Source organism: Gossypium arboreum, chromosome 1, assembly GCF_025698485.1.
Source record: "Gossypium arboreum isolate Shixiya-1 chromosome 1, ASM2569848v2, whole genome shotgun sequence".
In the NCBI taxonomy this organism is placed as follows: Eukaryota; Viridiplantae; Streptophyta; class Magnoliopsida; order Malvales; family Malvaceae; genus Gossypium; species Gossypium arboreum.
The window spans coordinates 837,055-850,861 of NC_069070.1; the positions used below are offsets into that span (position 1 = coordinate 837,055).

General features: G+C 35.8%; 1 protein-coding gene across 1 annotated transcript in view; it reads left to right on the top strand.

Moving 5' to 3' along the window:
* The window catches only part of LOC108482794 (uncharacterized), a 40,938-nt gene that overhangs the window by 12,090 nt on the left and 15,041 nt on the right, over positions 1 to 13,807 (top strand). Inside the window, exons 20-42 of the mRNA XM_053025730.1 lie at positions 483 to 582; positions 712 to 810; positions 1,239 to 1,394; positions 1,474 to 1,548; positions 1,629 to 2,117; positions 2,196 to 2,543; positions 2,699 to 2,830; positions 3,098 to 3,211; positions 3,289 to 3,473; positions 3,601 to 3,709; positions 4,186 to 4,329; positions 4,435 to 4,725; positions 4,940 to 5,578; positions 5,672 to 5,863; positions 8,530 to 8,633; positions 9,127 to 9,416; positions 9,516 to 9,600; positions 9,685 to 10,014; positions 10,187 to 10,537; positions 10,625 to 11,114; positions 11,521 to 11,684; positions 12,250 to 12,412; positions 12,977 to 13,246. Coding sequence (XP_052881690.1) covers positions 483 to 582; positions 712 to 810; positions 1,239 to 1,394; positions 1,474 to 1,548; positions 1,629 to 2,117; positions 2,196 to 2,543; positions 2,699 to 2,830; positions 3,098 to 3,211; positions 3,289 to 3,473; positions 3,601 to 3,709; positions 4,186 to 4,329; positions 4,435 to 4,725; positions 4,940 to 5,578; positions 5,672 to 5,863; positions 8,530 to 8,633; positions 9,127 to 9,416; positions 9,516 to 9,600; positions 9,685 to 10,014; positions 10,187 to 10,537; positions 10,625 to 11,114; positions 11,521 to 11,684; positions 12,250 to 12,412; positions 12,977 to 13,246 — 5,320 coding nt within the window. The remainder of the gene's footprint in view (positions 1 to 482; positions 583 to 711; positions 811 to 1,238; positions 1,395 to 1,473; positions 1,549 to 1,628; positions 2,118 to 2,195; positions 2,544 to 2,698; positions 2,831 to 3,097; positions 3,212 to 3,288; positions 3,474 to 3,600; positions 3,710 to 4,185; positions 4,330 to 4,434; positions 4,726 to 4,939; positions 5,579 to 5,671; positions 5,864 to 8,529; positions 8,634 to 9,126; positions 9,417 to 9,515; positions 9,601 to 9,684; positions 10,015 to 10,186; positions 10,538 to 10,624; positions 11,115 to 11,520; positions 11,685 to 12,249; positions 12,413 to 12,976; positions 13,247 to 13,807) is intronic.

Consider the following 13,807-nt stretch of genomic DNA (forward strand, 5'->3'; position numbering starts at 1 on the left):
TGTAAGCAAGTTGGGCATGATTGATATATATGCACCAACTTGAGGGAGGGTGTTGAAATATGTATATATTTTAAATTTATTTAGGTAGATAAATCTTATTTAGGTAGATAAGTTTTATTCATATTCTAGGAATATTTTTATTTTATCTTTTAGTAGTTTATTAGGACAAGGGAACTATTTCCTTTTATATTTTAGTAGTTTATTAGAATAAGGGAACTATTTTCCCAATTAGGATTAGAACTCTTTTCTCTATTTAAGTTCAATTCTTCAATTAATAATATAGAACAGTTTTATTAAAAGCTCTCTTGAAAACTTTCAAGATACACTAAGTTCTCGTTGTTGTGGCTAAGGACTTAGAAGACTTGTGTTTTCAGAGTCACCCATCTAGTTTACCATGTGCTATAGCATTACTGATTCATGTACAATCTTCTTATTTGTACTAGAGGCAATCAAGTTTATGTCCTAATTTATTTGCTTTGTAGCTTGAGAGGAAAACATGTGCATTTCGTTCCAGCAGAGTTGGTTGGTGGCGTGGAATCTGTATTAGCTGTTGGTGATGCTGCACGGACAAATAGCAAAGCTGTAAGAGCATTTTAGTTATTTAAATACTGACTATTGCGGAGTCAAGTGAGATTGCAACTTAAATTCCTAGTGTTCAAATGTGATTTTCCCTCTGCATATTTGCTTTATTTACATTATATTTCTTATTAGGTGGTGGAAGATGCAAATGCTCTTATATTACGGTGCGATAATGATGATTCAAGGAAGGCATGGCATAGCCGCCTGCAGGGAGTTATATATCATACATCGGTAGGCCGTTTGTTCCTGGTGTAATCTGTTAAAAATGCGTAGCAAGAAAAAGGTAGAAGAAGAGGAATGGATTGGAGACTCAAGTGGAAAATTCTCAAAGAGCTGTTACACCTCAGTAATTTTAGTCTTTAATTGATATTGACTATACCGTGTCTAACTGTACAGTGCAATATACATAGGCAAACTAAGGATCCGAAAATCATTAGAATTAGGAGAAGTCTAATACCCAACTAACTAAAATTACCATTATACATGAAAATAGCCTGACTTGTATAAGTGTTCCTCTAGCACACATGTATCACATTCTTTCTGCTAATTCTAATGCAGTTGGCTCTGTAAAATGAATTCGCATTATGTAGTCATTAATAAGGGAAGCAGTTTGTGTGGGTCACAATCTTTGTAATGCAAAAGTTATAATCTATCTGCAGGATTCTGCTGCTATTACTGGTCTATCTGAAACTTCATCAGACTCGGAAACAGAACGCAATGACAAGAATGATACAACTGATCTATCAAAGAAAGAGAGTGTTTTCATAACTGGGGTTCTTGATGAGCTAAAGGTCGACTTTAGTTATAATCATCAGGTATGCCTGATTGTTTTCTCATGAACTTCAGCTGAAGTTGATCCACGTAGAATTTAACTGATTTGCGCATCTTTTCTAGCATGAGCGAAGTTTCATTAAGGTGCTTCTTGCTGAAGAGCATCCACTATTTGAATTCCGAGCATTAGGCGGTCTGGTAAGTTTAACATTGTCATGTTTATTTTAGTTTGTATTTCTATTTGTTATGATCTTATAAATTTTATTTTTGTCAAACAGGTTGAACTTTCAATAAAAGGGAATGATATGTTTATTGGTACCGTTCTGAAATCCTTGGAAATTGAAGATTTGATTTGCTGCAATCCTGTGTCTCAGCCTTGCTACTTAGCAATATCTGTTGTACGAAGTGCAGATGCACAATCATTAGATGATGCTGCGAATCAGTGTTTTGAAAGAAATGATATGTCCCCAATTGAAGGAGATGATAAATTTTATGAAGCACCTGAAGATTTAGTTGATTCTTTTGAATTTGCAACACCCACATCTCAGAAAGCATCTGAATTAGCTAGTTTGGAAAGTTTTCTTTCATCAGAAAAAACATTGTTCATGACTCACAGTTTTAGTCGTGTCACTGGTTTACTCCCTGATGACAACCTTCTTCCGAGGAGTGAGGCTATTGAACCAAGTGATACATTAGACAGTTTTGTTAAAGCACAAATAGTTATTTATGACCAGAACTCTCCTCTATACAACAATATTGACATGAAGGTGGGTTCTTCTCTGGGTTTGAAATAGACTTATGTCATTATCTTTTTCTATTTTAAAGTAATAAAATGTTGTTCTCAGGTCACAGTGACTCTGTCTACATTGTCATTTTTCTGTCGTAGACCGACAATCCTTGCCATTATGGACTTTGCTAATGCTGTTACTATTGAGGATGAAACCTGTGAATCTTTTAGTGATGGTTCTTCTGCAGTTGGGGTGAAACATGATATTTCTAGTGAAGATCCTGTTGACAATCAACAAGCAACCAATTTTGATGAGCCTGTGGTCAAAGGTCTGCTAGGAAAAGGAAAATCTCGAATTATATTCAATTTAACATTAAATATGGCTCATGCTCAGATCTTGTTGATGAATGAAAATGAAACGAAGCTCGCTACATTATCACAAGAAAACCTGCTTACTGATATAAAGGTCTGGTTTACCTGTTTTACAAATTTTTCGTGTCTCTCTTCAGGAAGTTTCTATTAATTCCTTCTCTTTTTTCATCTCATCTCATCCTCTGCATTTTTTTGAAACAAAATTACTGTATCTTGAATTTGATCTCAAAAGTTTTCTTCTATTTGAAGGTGTTCCCATCCTCTTTTAGTATAAAAGCATCATTGGGAAATTTGAGAATAAGTGATGATAGTCTCCCAAGCAGCCATATGTATTTCTGGATCTGTGACATGAGAGATCCTGGAGGCACTTCATTTGTTGAGGTATTTACTTTATCTATGATTTTATTTTTGACCCTGCAACAAAAGTTCTTCATTTTGTTTAAATCTGTGGATGTGTTGCTCAAGTTCGCTTTGTCTTTTCAAATGTAACTAGTTTTTCTGTAGTTCTCCTAGATGACAGCCTCTCTGCTTTATGTGTACAGAATACTATTCATTTTTCCTCTTTCTTTCTTTCTTTTTTGTCTATTTGTCTGAATTTAGTTTATAATGTTACAAAAACTTATCATCATTCTTTTGGCTGGTTTATAGCTGGTTTTTACTTCATTCAGCATTGATGATGAGGATTATGAAGGTTACGAGTATAGCCTCTTTGGCCAACTTTCAGAAGTGCGCATTGTTTACTTAAATCGCTTTGTGCAGGAGGTAATAAAAATTTCAATTATTATAATTACTTAATGCAGTTTTTGTTTATTTCTCATGTCTGAAATTTGATAATGTAGGTTACTAGTTATTTTATGGGTCTTGTTCCCAATGATTCAAAAGATGTTGTGAAATTGAAAGATCAAGTTACAGACTCAGAGAAGTGGTTCACAACTAGTGAAATTGAAGGATCACCTGCCATAAGGTTGGACCTTTCACTTAGGAAACCTATAATCCTGATGCCTCGCAGAACAGACAGCCTCGAGTACGTTAATATTGGAATATAGATTTACCGAGTTTCAATTTTTCATTATTTTCTGCCTATGTAGCTATTTTATGTCATCAGTGATCTTGACTTGTTACAGTAACTGTTTTTAAAATTTCTGTGACAGTTATCTGAAGCTTGATGTTGTTCATATTACGGTGAAAAATACCTTCCAATGGTTCTCTGGCTGTAAAAGTGACTTGAATGCTGTCCACCTTGAAATAATGACAATTCTGGTGAGGATCTAACTAGATTGTCTCTTGCTAGGCCTGCTAAGTAAATTCTAAGAAATTGGAATAGAAATGGCAGGAACTCATTGATGGTCTTTCCCTGTTATAACGTAGATATAATGAACTCTCCATTAAGTTTCATCTGTTTTGAGGTTTTTGTTGGAATTTTATTTTGACTTTCTTATACCAACAGTGTTCAACATTTTCTTGGAACCTAGAGTAGTTTTTATCACAAACCACCATTTTTTGTCCTAGTATTTCATCGTAACATGGAAATAATTTTATCAAAGAAATTCAAGGTGGGTATTGATGGGTTAATAAATTCATAGAAATGTTTTTAGTTGGACCAATAAATTATTACCACATGGGTTGGATAAATAGTAGGAAAAAATCGTGTGATGAATGGCATATTTCAATTGTTAATCTGGCTAACGTAATCTCTTGCATGGATTTTCTTCCCTCTTTTCTCTAATGGGATGCAGGTTCAGGACATCAATTTAAATGTTGGTACTAAATCAAAATTAAGCGAAAGCATTATTAAGGATGTCAAGGGGGTTTCTATTGTCATCCAGAGGTCCCTTCGAGACTTAACGCATCAAGTACCAAGTATTGAAGCTGTAATCAAGGTATTGCTGTGTATTTATTGATAGGGGTACATCAAACAAGAAGTCTTCTTGCTCTTTTTAAGAAGAGGAATGTTGAGGTATACTTGTCTTTGAATGTTTCTGCAGATAGAGGAATTGAAAGCAGACTTGTCAAACAGGGATTACCAGATTGTGACTGAATGTGCACTTTCTAATATATCTGAGACCCCACACAATGTTCCGCCATTAAACAGTGATTTTTTGTCCTCATCTGTAGATGTTGTAGAACATGTTAGTCCTCAAAATACAATTAGCATTGGGCCTAGAACTTCAAATGGTGAAACTTGGACTGTTTTGAAAGTTTCTGTCATCATCAATCTCGTTGAATTGGGCTTATATGCTGGGGAAGAATGGGGTTCACCTCTGGCCACTGTGCAGGTATATTTCCATTTTGCACTTTAAGTTAGTTAGAGTGTGTAGTTCTATTCTATCAATTTGTTGTTTCTGATTGGTTTGAGGTAGCATATTGCATCCTTCAAAAAGGAACCCATACTGCATGCTTTTTAAGTTAATTGTTGATGGTATAATAAATTGTTTGCATGTCCATGTCCTTGTCCATGTCTATATTTAGTTTTTGATCTTTGCTATGCAGGCAAGTGGTGCATGGCTTCTTTACAAGTCTAATACATTAGGTGAAGGTTTTCTCTCAGCAAGTCTTAAGAGATTTTCTGTGATTGATGATCGCATTGGAACTGAAGAAGAGTTCAGGTTGGCAATAGGGATGCCAAAGAATCCTCTGGTTTTTGTTGATGATACCATGGGCCAGGTCATATCTAATGCAAATGTTACGAAAGAGAATAATATCAAACCATTTCCAACGATGCTTCTTCTTGATGCAAAATTTGGTCAATTCTCAACATCCTTATCTGTTTGTGTCCAGAGGCCACAATTGCTTGTAGCACTTGATTTTTTGCTGGCAGTTGTTGAGTTCTTTGTTCCCACAGTTGGCAGTATGCTGTCAAATGAAGAAGATAAGAAGTCCTTACATATGGTAGATGCAATTATTCTGGATAAGTCAACATTCACTCAACCATCTGCTCAGTTCTCACTGTCACCTCTGAAACCTTTAATTGCTGACGATGAAAAGTATGATAATTTTATTTATGATGGTAATGGTGGAATATTGCATTTGAAAGATAGAGAAGGATTTGATCTTTCTGCACCTAGTAACGAGGCTATGATATATGTTGGGAATGGGAAAAAGTTGCAGTTCAAGAATGTTATTATAAAGGTATGATTTTTACCCAAATTTTTTCTTGATCTAATAAACCAACATCTTTACCAAGAATGGGCACCATTCATAGCTGCTATTATTTTGGTGCAGAATGGGCAATATATAGATTCATGTATTTCACTGGGAACCAACAGTTGCTACTCTGCTTCAAAGGATGATCTGGTCTACTTGGAGGGGGGACGGGAAAGTCAGCAAGCGGATGCTTCAAGGGAAATTGCTGATGATATGGCACCTCAAAATGCTATGGTTGATAGATCTGCAGAGTTTATCGTCGAGTTTCAGGTTTGTTGGTTTCTTTGTTTTTATTTTCTAATTTATCCATATATTTATATACTTTTTTCTACTCTCCTCAGGGTTTATTATTGTTTGTCCTATAAGTTATTAAGTTTTTGAGGCATGCACTAGTCAGTAGTTTGCTGGGAAACTGAGAAGATATGTACTAGAAAGGATTATTACAAGTAGGACAGCAATATAAAGGACATTCCAGATAGAAAGGTCGGGTGGTAAAAAAGCCACTTGTGTTTTTCTCAAGGAGCAAGGATCGATTGGGGTTTGGATAGAGATCCTAGGTTTGAGCGAAAATGTTCTCCCTTTTTACCAAAAAGATGTGGGGGGTAGATATAATATGAGATACAAGTCTTGATATAAATCTGGATGTTTGTCTTCCAAAGTTTCAAAATGTGCCAAAACTACAAGTTTTCTTGCTTGAGCCCTTGTGCTTTAAATATGTGTAGATTAGTAATGGTTCAGTATAACTTTTTTATTATTATAAAATTGGTAAGTAATATGTATTTGGTACAGTATAATTTGCTACACTAATTGTTAATTTTGAGAAGAAAGAAAGAGAAGAGAAAGAGTGGCTGCTGCCGTGGAGAGAAAGAGAGGAAGAAAAGGAGGAGAGAAGAGAATGAATATCAGAATGGATTGCATACATTGCCCTCAAACCTCAAGGAAATATATACAAGTGAGACTATACATAAAAAGGAAAGGTAATCTTCTAATTACCTAAATTTTAGCCTATTATAATCCTAAATCAACGTCTAAGGTTTATACAAATCTTAACATTCTCCCTCAAGCTGGAGCGTATAAATCATATGCTCCTAGCTTGTTACATATATATCCAATCCGAGGTTTCCTAAGAGCTTTAGTGAGGATATCTGCTAGCTGATCGTTAGAAATTAACGAATCTAGTTGCAATACACTTCGCCTCAATCTTCTGTCTAACAAAGTGACAATCAATCTCTATGTGTTTCGTCCTCTCATGGAACACCAAATTTGTTGCAATATGTAAGGCTTGATTATCACATATCAGCCGCATTGGACTGTCAATCTCACACCTTAATTCCTGAAGAAGTTGTTTTAACCAGATAAGTTCGCAACTGACTAAGGCCATGGCTTGATACTCTGCTTCTGCACCTGGCCTTGCTACAACTTCCTGTTTTTTACTTTTCCATGATATTAGATTCCCTCCGAAGAAAACACAGTATCTTGAGCTAGATCTTCTATCAGCCTTTGCTGCACTAACAGTATTAGGAATAGATACATTGGATAATGACGAGGTGAAGGCATAATAGGAAGGTGATAACTCAAAAAATTGTAAATAGGATGAGGATTACCAGAAGAATGAGTACCTTTTCGAAGAGCTATAGGTGGAGTGAGTTCTGGTGACGTGATTGGAGATGGAGAAGACGGTAGTGTAGAAGATGAGTCACTTGGAGCATCTACCTGACCCGTATTAGAAGGCGGTAATGTAGAAGAATGATTATTAGCAGAGCGTTGAGAGTAGACTTGAAGAAGTTTAGTCTCTAGATGGTCTTTATACAGCCATAGTTCAACCGATGCAGACCAAGAAATATAATTATCACTGCCTTGAAGTTTGACAGTAGTAATGGCTGGATAACTAGAAATTGAAGAAAAATGGATTTCGTAGAACCTGAAGGATCTATAGAAGAAAAAAGAAGAGAGAAAAATCAAACAGTAACGAAGATGGACAATGACAGCACTACTGGTGTCAGCGAGGTTGGGTGACACTCTATGAAGATTCACGGCAGAAAACGGAGATCAGAGGAGTCCCCATGTGTTCTTACGTGCTAGCTTGTGGGAGAGTTGTAGAAATTGCACAGCAGCGCGTGTGGCTCACATGTGCGGTTTCCAGTGGCAGGGTCTTGGTTGGAGGATCGACTTAGGCTGGGTATTTTAGTGGTGTGGGTGGTGAGAATTAAATGGCTCTAATACAATGTTAATTTTGAGAAGAAAGAAAGAGAAGAAAAACAGTGGCTGCTTCCGTGATAGAGAAAGAGAGGAAAAGAGGAGAGAAAAGAAAGAATATCAGAATGTATTGCATACATTACCCTCAAACCTCTTAAGAAAATATATACAAGTGAAACTATACATAAAAAGGAAAGGTAATCTTTTAATCTCCTAAATTTCAGCCTATTATAATCCTAAGTCAATGTCTAAGGTAATCTTTTTATTTTAGAATTTAAAGTTGTTGATGCACATCAACTTACTATTTTTTTCCTCATTAACTCTTTTTCTTTTGAGTTTCTGAAATTGAAAAATGGAATGGAGAAAACCTATACATATGTATGTACCTTTGATAATGTACTTTCTTCATGCTTATTTTATTCTGACTGATTATGTTATTGGTATGAATCTTTGTAGTGCACCTATACATATGTATGTACCTTTGATAATGTACTTTCTTCATGCTTATTTTATTCTGACTGATTATGTTATTGGTATGAATCTTTGTAGTGCACCAGATGTAAATTTGATGTCTGTATTCTCTAGGTAGTGATGTCAAGACTTCCATTGAAGTGATACTATGGCATTGTACTTGCATTGACATGTCTTTTAAATATGGTGTAAATATTATCTGCAGTCATTGATTTAAACAATGTCCTATATCCGTTACTTGTGTTGGCATTTCCATTGTCTTTTTGCAGGCAATTGGTCCTGAACTGACCTTTTATAATGCATCAAAAGATGTAGGGGAATCTCCAGTCTTATCGAACAAACTTTTGCATGGTCAATTGGATGCATTTGGAAGGTTGGTTCCTTTTTTAGTTTTTTTTTTTTTTATTTCCATCAATTACAATTCCGGATATGATATCATCTTGGTTGCATTTCTTTCTTCTCAGTAGGGGCTATTTTTCCATACTATTCATAGATTTGTTTATACTTATGAAATTCCATGTATATCCAGTGTTCTTATTTGACACTGCTTTCAAGTGGTTCATGTTAAATACCATTTTCAACTAAGTTATATTGAACACCTTGATTCTCAGAAGATAATCCAAACTAATAACATCATATATTCTGTATTTGGTTATATACTTTCATGAGCAAAATCATTATTGTTAGCCTCTAAGCACTTTTAAGTCGTCAGATTTATACTTAGAATTTGTTGTTTCCTTGAATATCAGAAAGTAAAGCTGGAGCCATAAACAGCCATGCAACCTTTGTACAGGAAGGAGGCAATGTGTTAAATGAACACTTGACAATATGACAATTGATGTTCTGATACTGGCATGTTTCTGCAGGCTAGTTATGAAAGGTGATACCATGGAGATGACTGCAAATGCCCTTGGCTTGACAATGGAGAGTAATGGGATCAGAATTTTGGAGCCTTTTGACACCTCCATTAAGTATTCGAATGCTTCTGGAAAGAAAAATATGCATTTATCGGTTTCAAACATATTCATGAATTTTTCATTTAGCATCCTGAGACTGTTTTTAGCAGTTGAAGAAGATATTTTGGCCTTTCTAAGTACAACATCAAAGGAAATGACAGTTCATTGTTCTCAGTTTGACAAAGTTGGAACAATTAAATGTATGCTTTAACTCTTTTTCTCTTTTAATCCAGTGTTGGAGGAAATTGATTTGTTAGAAGTTTTACATGGTTTACTTATAGCCTTAGCATGCTTGACAGATCCCAAGACTGACCAGATATATGCCTTTTGGAGAGCTCGTGCTCCGGTGGGTTTTGCAGTTCTTGGTGACTATCTGACACCATTGTCAGTGGACTCTTTCCTTTGTCTTTGTTTGAAAGTTATTCTACTTCTTTCTGTACTTTGATGTTGGTGGTCTTCACTTGGCAGGGACAAACCACCTACAAAAGGTGTTCTTGCTGTGAACATCAACTATTTGCGAGTCAAGAGACCTGTATCTTTTAAACGAATTTGGCCACCTTTAGATTCTGGAGGCATCTCCAATGAAGGTGAAATTACATCCAATACATTGTCAAAAGACGAGGAAGAAACTAGCTGTTCTGTTTGGTTCCCTGAAGCTCCTGAAGGCTACGTCGCATTAGGTTGTGTGGTATCCCCTGGGAAATTGCAACCATCATTATCTTCTACTTTCTGCATCTTGGCTTCTTTTGTTTCTCCTTGTTCACTCAGGGACTGCATTACCATCAGTGACACCAATCAGTATGTTTAATTATAATGCTCCATCTTTATTGTGATTTCAGTTGTCTGTGTATATTTGTTGGCACATATTCTGTTTGCTTCATGGATTGTTAATGCTTTTGTGGTAACTAAGTTTTCTAATGACATTCTTTATTTCTTAAATACTCTGTGCAAATTGCGGATATCCATCTAGTCTAGCATTTTGGCGTGTGGATAATTCTCTTGGGACCTTCTTGCCAGCAGAACCAACCACTCTGAGGTTGTTAGCGACGGCATACGAATTACGTCATGTAATTATTAGGTCTCCTGAAGTCTATCCAAAAACATCTAGAGTTTCAGACACCCAAACTTTTCCAAATGGTCGTGTCAACAATCAACAGTCAGAAAGTTCGACGGTTGTAAATTCTGGTCGGCGTTTTGAAGCTGTTGCTAGTTTTAGGTTGGTTTGGTGGAACAGAGGTTCGAGCCCTAGGAAGCAACTATCCATATGGCGTCCAGTGGTCCCCCTAGGAATGGTGTATTTTGGTGATATTGCTGTTCAAGGGTACGTGACACTTAAGAATGGATTTCTTTTTGATATATCTTGATTTAATTCAGTAAAAGTTGATATTGTTAATTTTCTGAGTGTCAGGTATGAGCCTCCAAATACATGCACTGTTCTTCATGATACTGGAGATGATGAGCTTTTCAAAGCTCCTGTAGGATTCCAGCGTGTTGGACAGATTAAGAAACAGAGAGGAATGGAGAATATTTCTTTTTGGTTGCCTCAAGCTCCTCCAGGTTATGTTTCTGTGGGTTGTATTGCATGTAAGGGCCCACCAAAGCAACAAGATTTTTGCAGATTAAGATGCATGCGGAGTGATATGGTAAGTGGAGATCAGTTTTTGGAAGAAAGTGTTTGGGACACATCAGATGCGAAGTTTTGTACAGAACCATTTAGCATTTGGGTTGTTGCTAATGATTTGGGGACTTTTGTCGTCCGTGGTGGGTTCAGAAAACCTCCAAGAAGGTTTGCTTTAAAGCTGGTAGATCCATATTTACACAGTGCTTCAGATGATACTGTCATTGATGCAGAAATAGGGACCTTTTCTGTAGCCCTTTTTGATGACTATGGTGGCCTGGTGTGTATTTTATTCTGCAGTTCCTTTATGGTCCTTGGGCATATCATTGTTATATTTTTCTATTGAAAGTATATGAAGAATTACAGTGTGTTCTTATTATGGATGATTAGAAATGTGTCTAGTTCAGAGAGTCTTTTTGTCTAGCCATTACCAGTTATGGTTCGGTCATTATTGAAAGATAAAACTGCATGCTCTGCTTTTAAGATTTAAAAGCTATCATTGATTGCAATGATTTATGGTTGTTCTTTCTATTTTTAGTTCTGAAATACTCTAGCCTAATGTTCCAGTTTTCAATTTGAAAAATAATCTCAGGATTAATTAGACTTACGTTTACAACTAACCACACTAATACTGTGCTAAACATGCTTTTGGTTGATTCAATGGTTTTATGCTTACCATGTTGCAGATGGTTCCATTGTTTAATATATCATTGAGTGGAATAGCATTCAATTTACATGGAAGACGGGACTATTCAAATTCTACTGTTAACTTCTCTTTGGCTGCCAGATCATATAATGATAAATATGAATCCTGGGAGCCGATTGTTGAGCCGGTGGATGCGGTTTTAAGGTAATTATCTTCTGATCCATCTATTAGATGTAAATATTTGGATGGACTCCCTCTGTTCTGTATGTTTATTCATTTGACAAAAAAAGAGTAGTCGTGAATAACACACAACTAATATTACTTTGATTCAAGTTAAGAAAAACTGATTCTTAAATAATTTATTTTGATTAATTTTTTTTCATTTTAATGTTTGCTTAAGCTTGGTTTTGAATGCTGGTTTCTTGATGCTAATTGATTAGTGATAATATATTCCACTGCATAGAACTTCTATGTTGTAGATGGAAAAGAACTAATACTTGGAAATTGATATCTCATTTTGGAGTAAACTAAGTTTGAAGGTCGAACGTATGAAATTCAACTAATAGCTGCTAGAAAATAGAAATGAGCTTGTTGAAGTTTTTTGTTTTTGGGGAAATTATATCTTTATCAAGCTGTGTAGTTACCTGATAAATGATCCTTAGTTTCTTTTGGCTTTATCTTAACTTTCATCTGTTGTTTACTATTTCTTGTGAACCTCTTCTTAGTGTTTTGCATTAACTCCTCTGGCCTAATCTACGGTAACTTTCAGGTATCAGTATGATCCCAATGCCCCTGGTGCAGCATCTCAGTTACGTTTCACCTCCACAAAGGATCTCAACTTGAATATCTCAGTGTCTAATGCTAATATGATTATTCAAGCTTATGCAAGCTGGAATAATCTTAGTGATATTCATCAATATCATAAAAGACCGGTAATTGTTTGCAATTGCTTGATAAAGTTTGGTAATACTCTATTTATCAGTGAATGATATGTTCATGGTCTTGATCTGAACGATCTTTTTTCTTATGTTTTCATCTTCTTCACTTCACTTCACTTCACTTCACCTCACTTTTCTTTTTTGAAAAAGTTCCTTTAAAATTATATTGGTGGTATTATGCCACATTTGTTGAGTATTGGGTTTTTAATGCTCTTATATTAAAGTTGGGGTTCTCCACTTAGTTGGGGCTCTCCACTTAGTGCCAAACAATTTTCTGGTATATGCTTAACATGGCATCAGAACCCAGGTTTTGTTATGTTGTTTGTCCTGCCTAACCCCATGAAAGGTTGTCCAAATGTTGTGAACTACACATGAGGGGTTGGGGTGGGGGGTGGGGAATGTTAAATGGTCTTACCACACATCTGTTAATTATAGGGTTTTTGTGGTGTATTATCAAAATTGAATCTCTCCACTTGTTGCTAAATGGTTTTAGATTCAATGCTTAACATATTGAATTTAGTGTTGAAAATATCTGAACTTCATCTTTACATTACTTAGGAAGCATTTTTTCCGACCTCTGCTACAAGATCTGTCATTGATGTCCACCGCAAGAGAAGTTACTACATCATCCCACAAAACAAACTTGGGCAGGACATTTTTATTCGAGCCACTGAGATGAGACGGCTTGCAGATGTTATTAGAATGCCATCTGGGGATATGAAGCCTATAAAAGTTCCTGTTTCAAAAAATATGTTGGACTCTCACTTGAATGGAAAGCTGTGCAGGAAAATTAGAACAATGGTGACAATCATTATAGCTGATGCAACGGTACAGTCTTTTGATCTTCTCTCTCACTCTATTGATGGAGAACATCACTTTCTTCATCCTTTATTCCAAGCTCTGTGATTGCTTTTTGAGTTTAGTCGTAAATAAGGAAAAATGTTTAGACATAGATAAATGTGTCTTTTAAGCAAAATTTTCCTTTTCCTATTGTTGTAGTTACCCTTGTTGAGTGGATTAAAGAGAAAGGTTGAGATTGAACATAAGGTTTCAAAGGATAAGGAACACGAGTGTGTTTAGACAGTTGGCAAACTTCACGTTCAATGAACTAATTTTCTTATTTAGAAATAGTAGAGGAAACAGTTTCTTCAAGTACATGAAATTGGTGTCCTAGTCTACGATGCCATAGCATGATAGAATCGTCTTTTGATGTAGATAAGGCCATCCCTTCTTGTGAACTGTTTTGTCCCAAAAATATAAGCCATCATTAACTTTAGCAAGTGCCAATCATCTTCCCCGATTCTTGTTCTGAACCACACAACCGAAAGCGTAAAATTCAGCAAGTACTTTTTCATCCTTGGTAAGCTTGCTAATTGAGAGTAAATTACA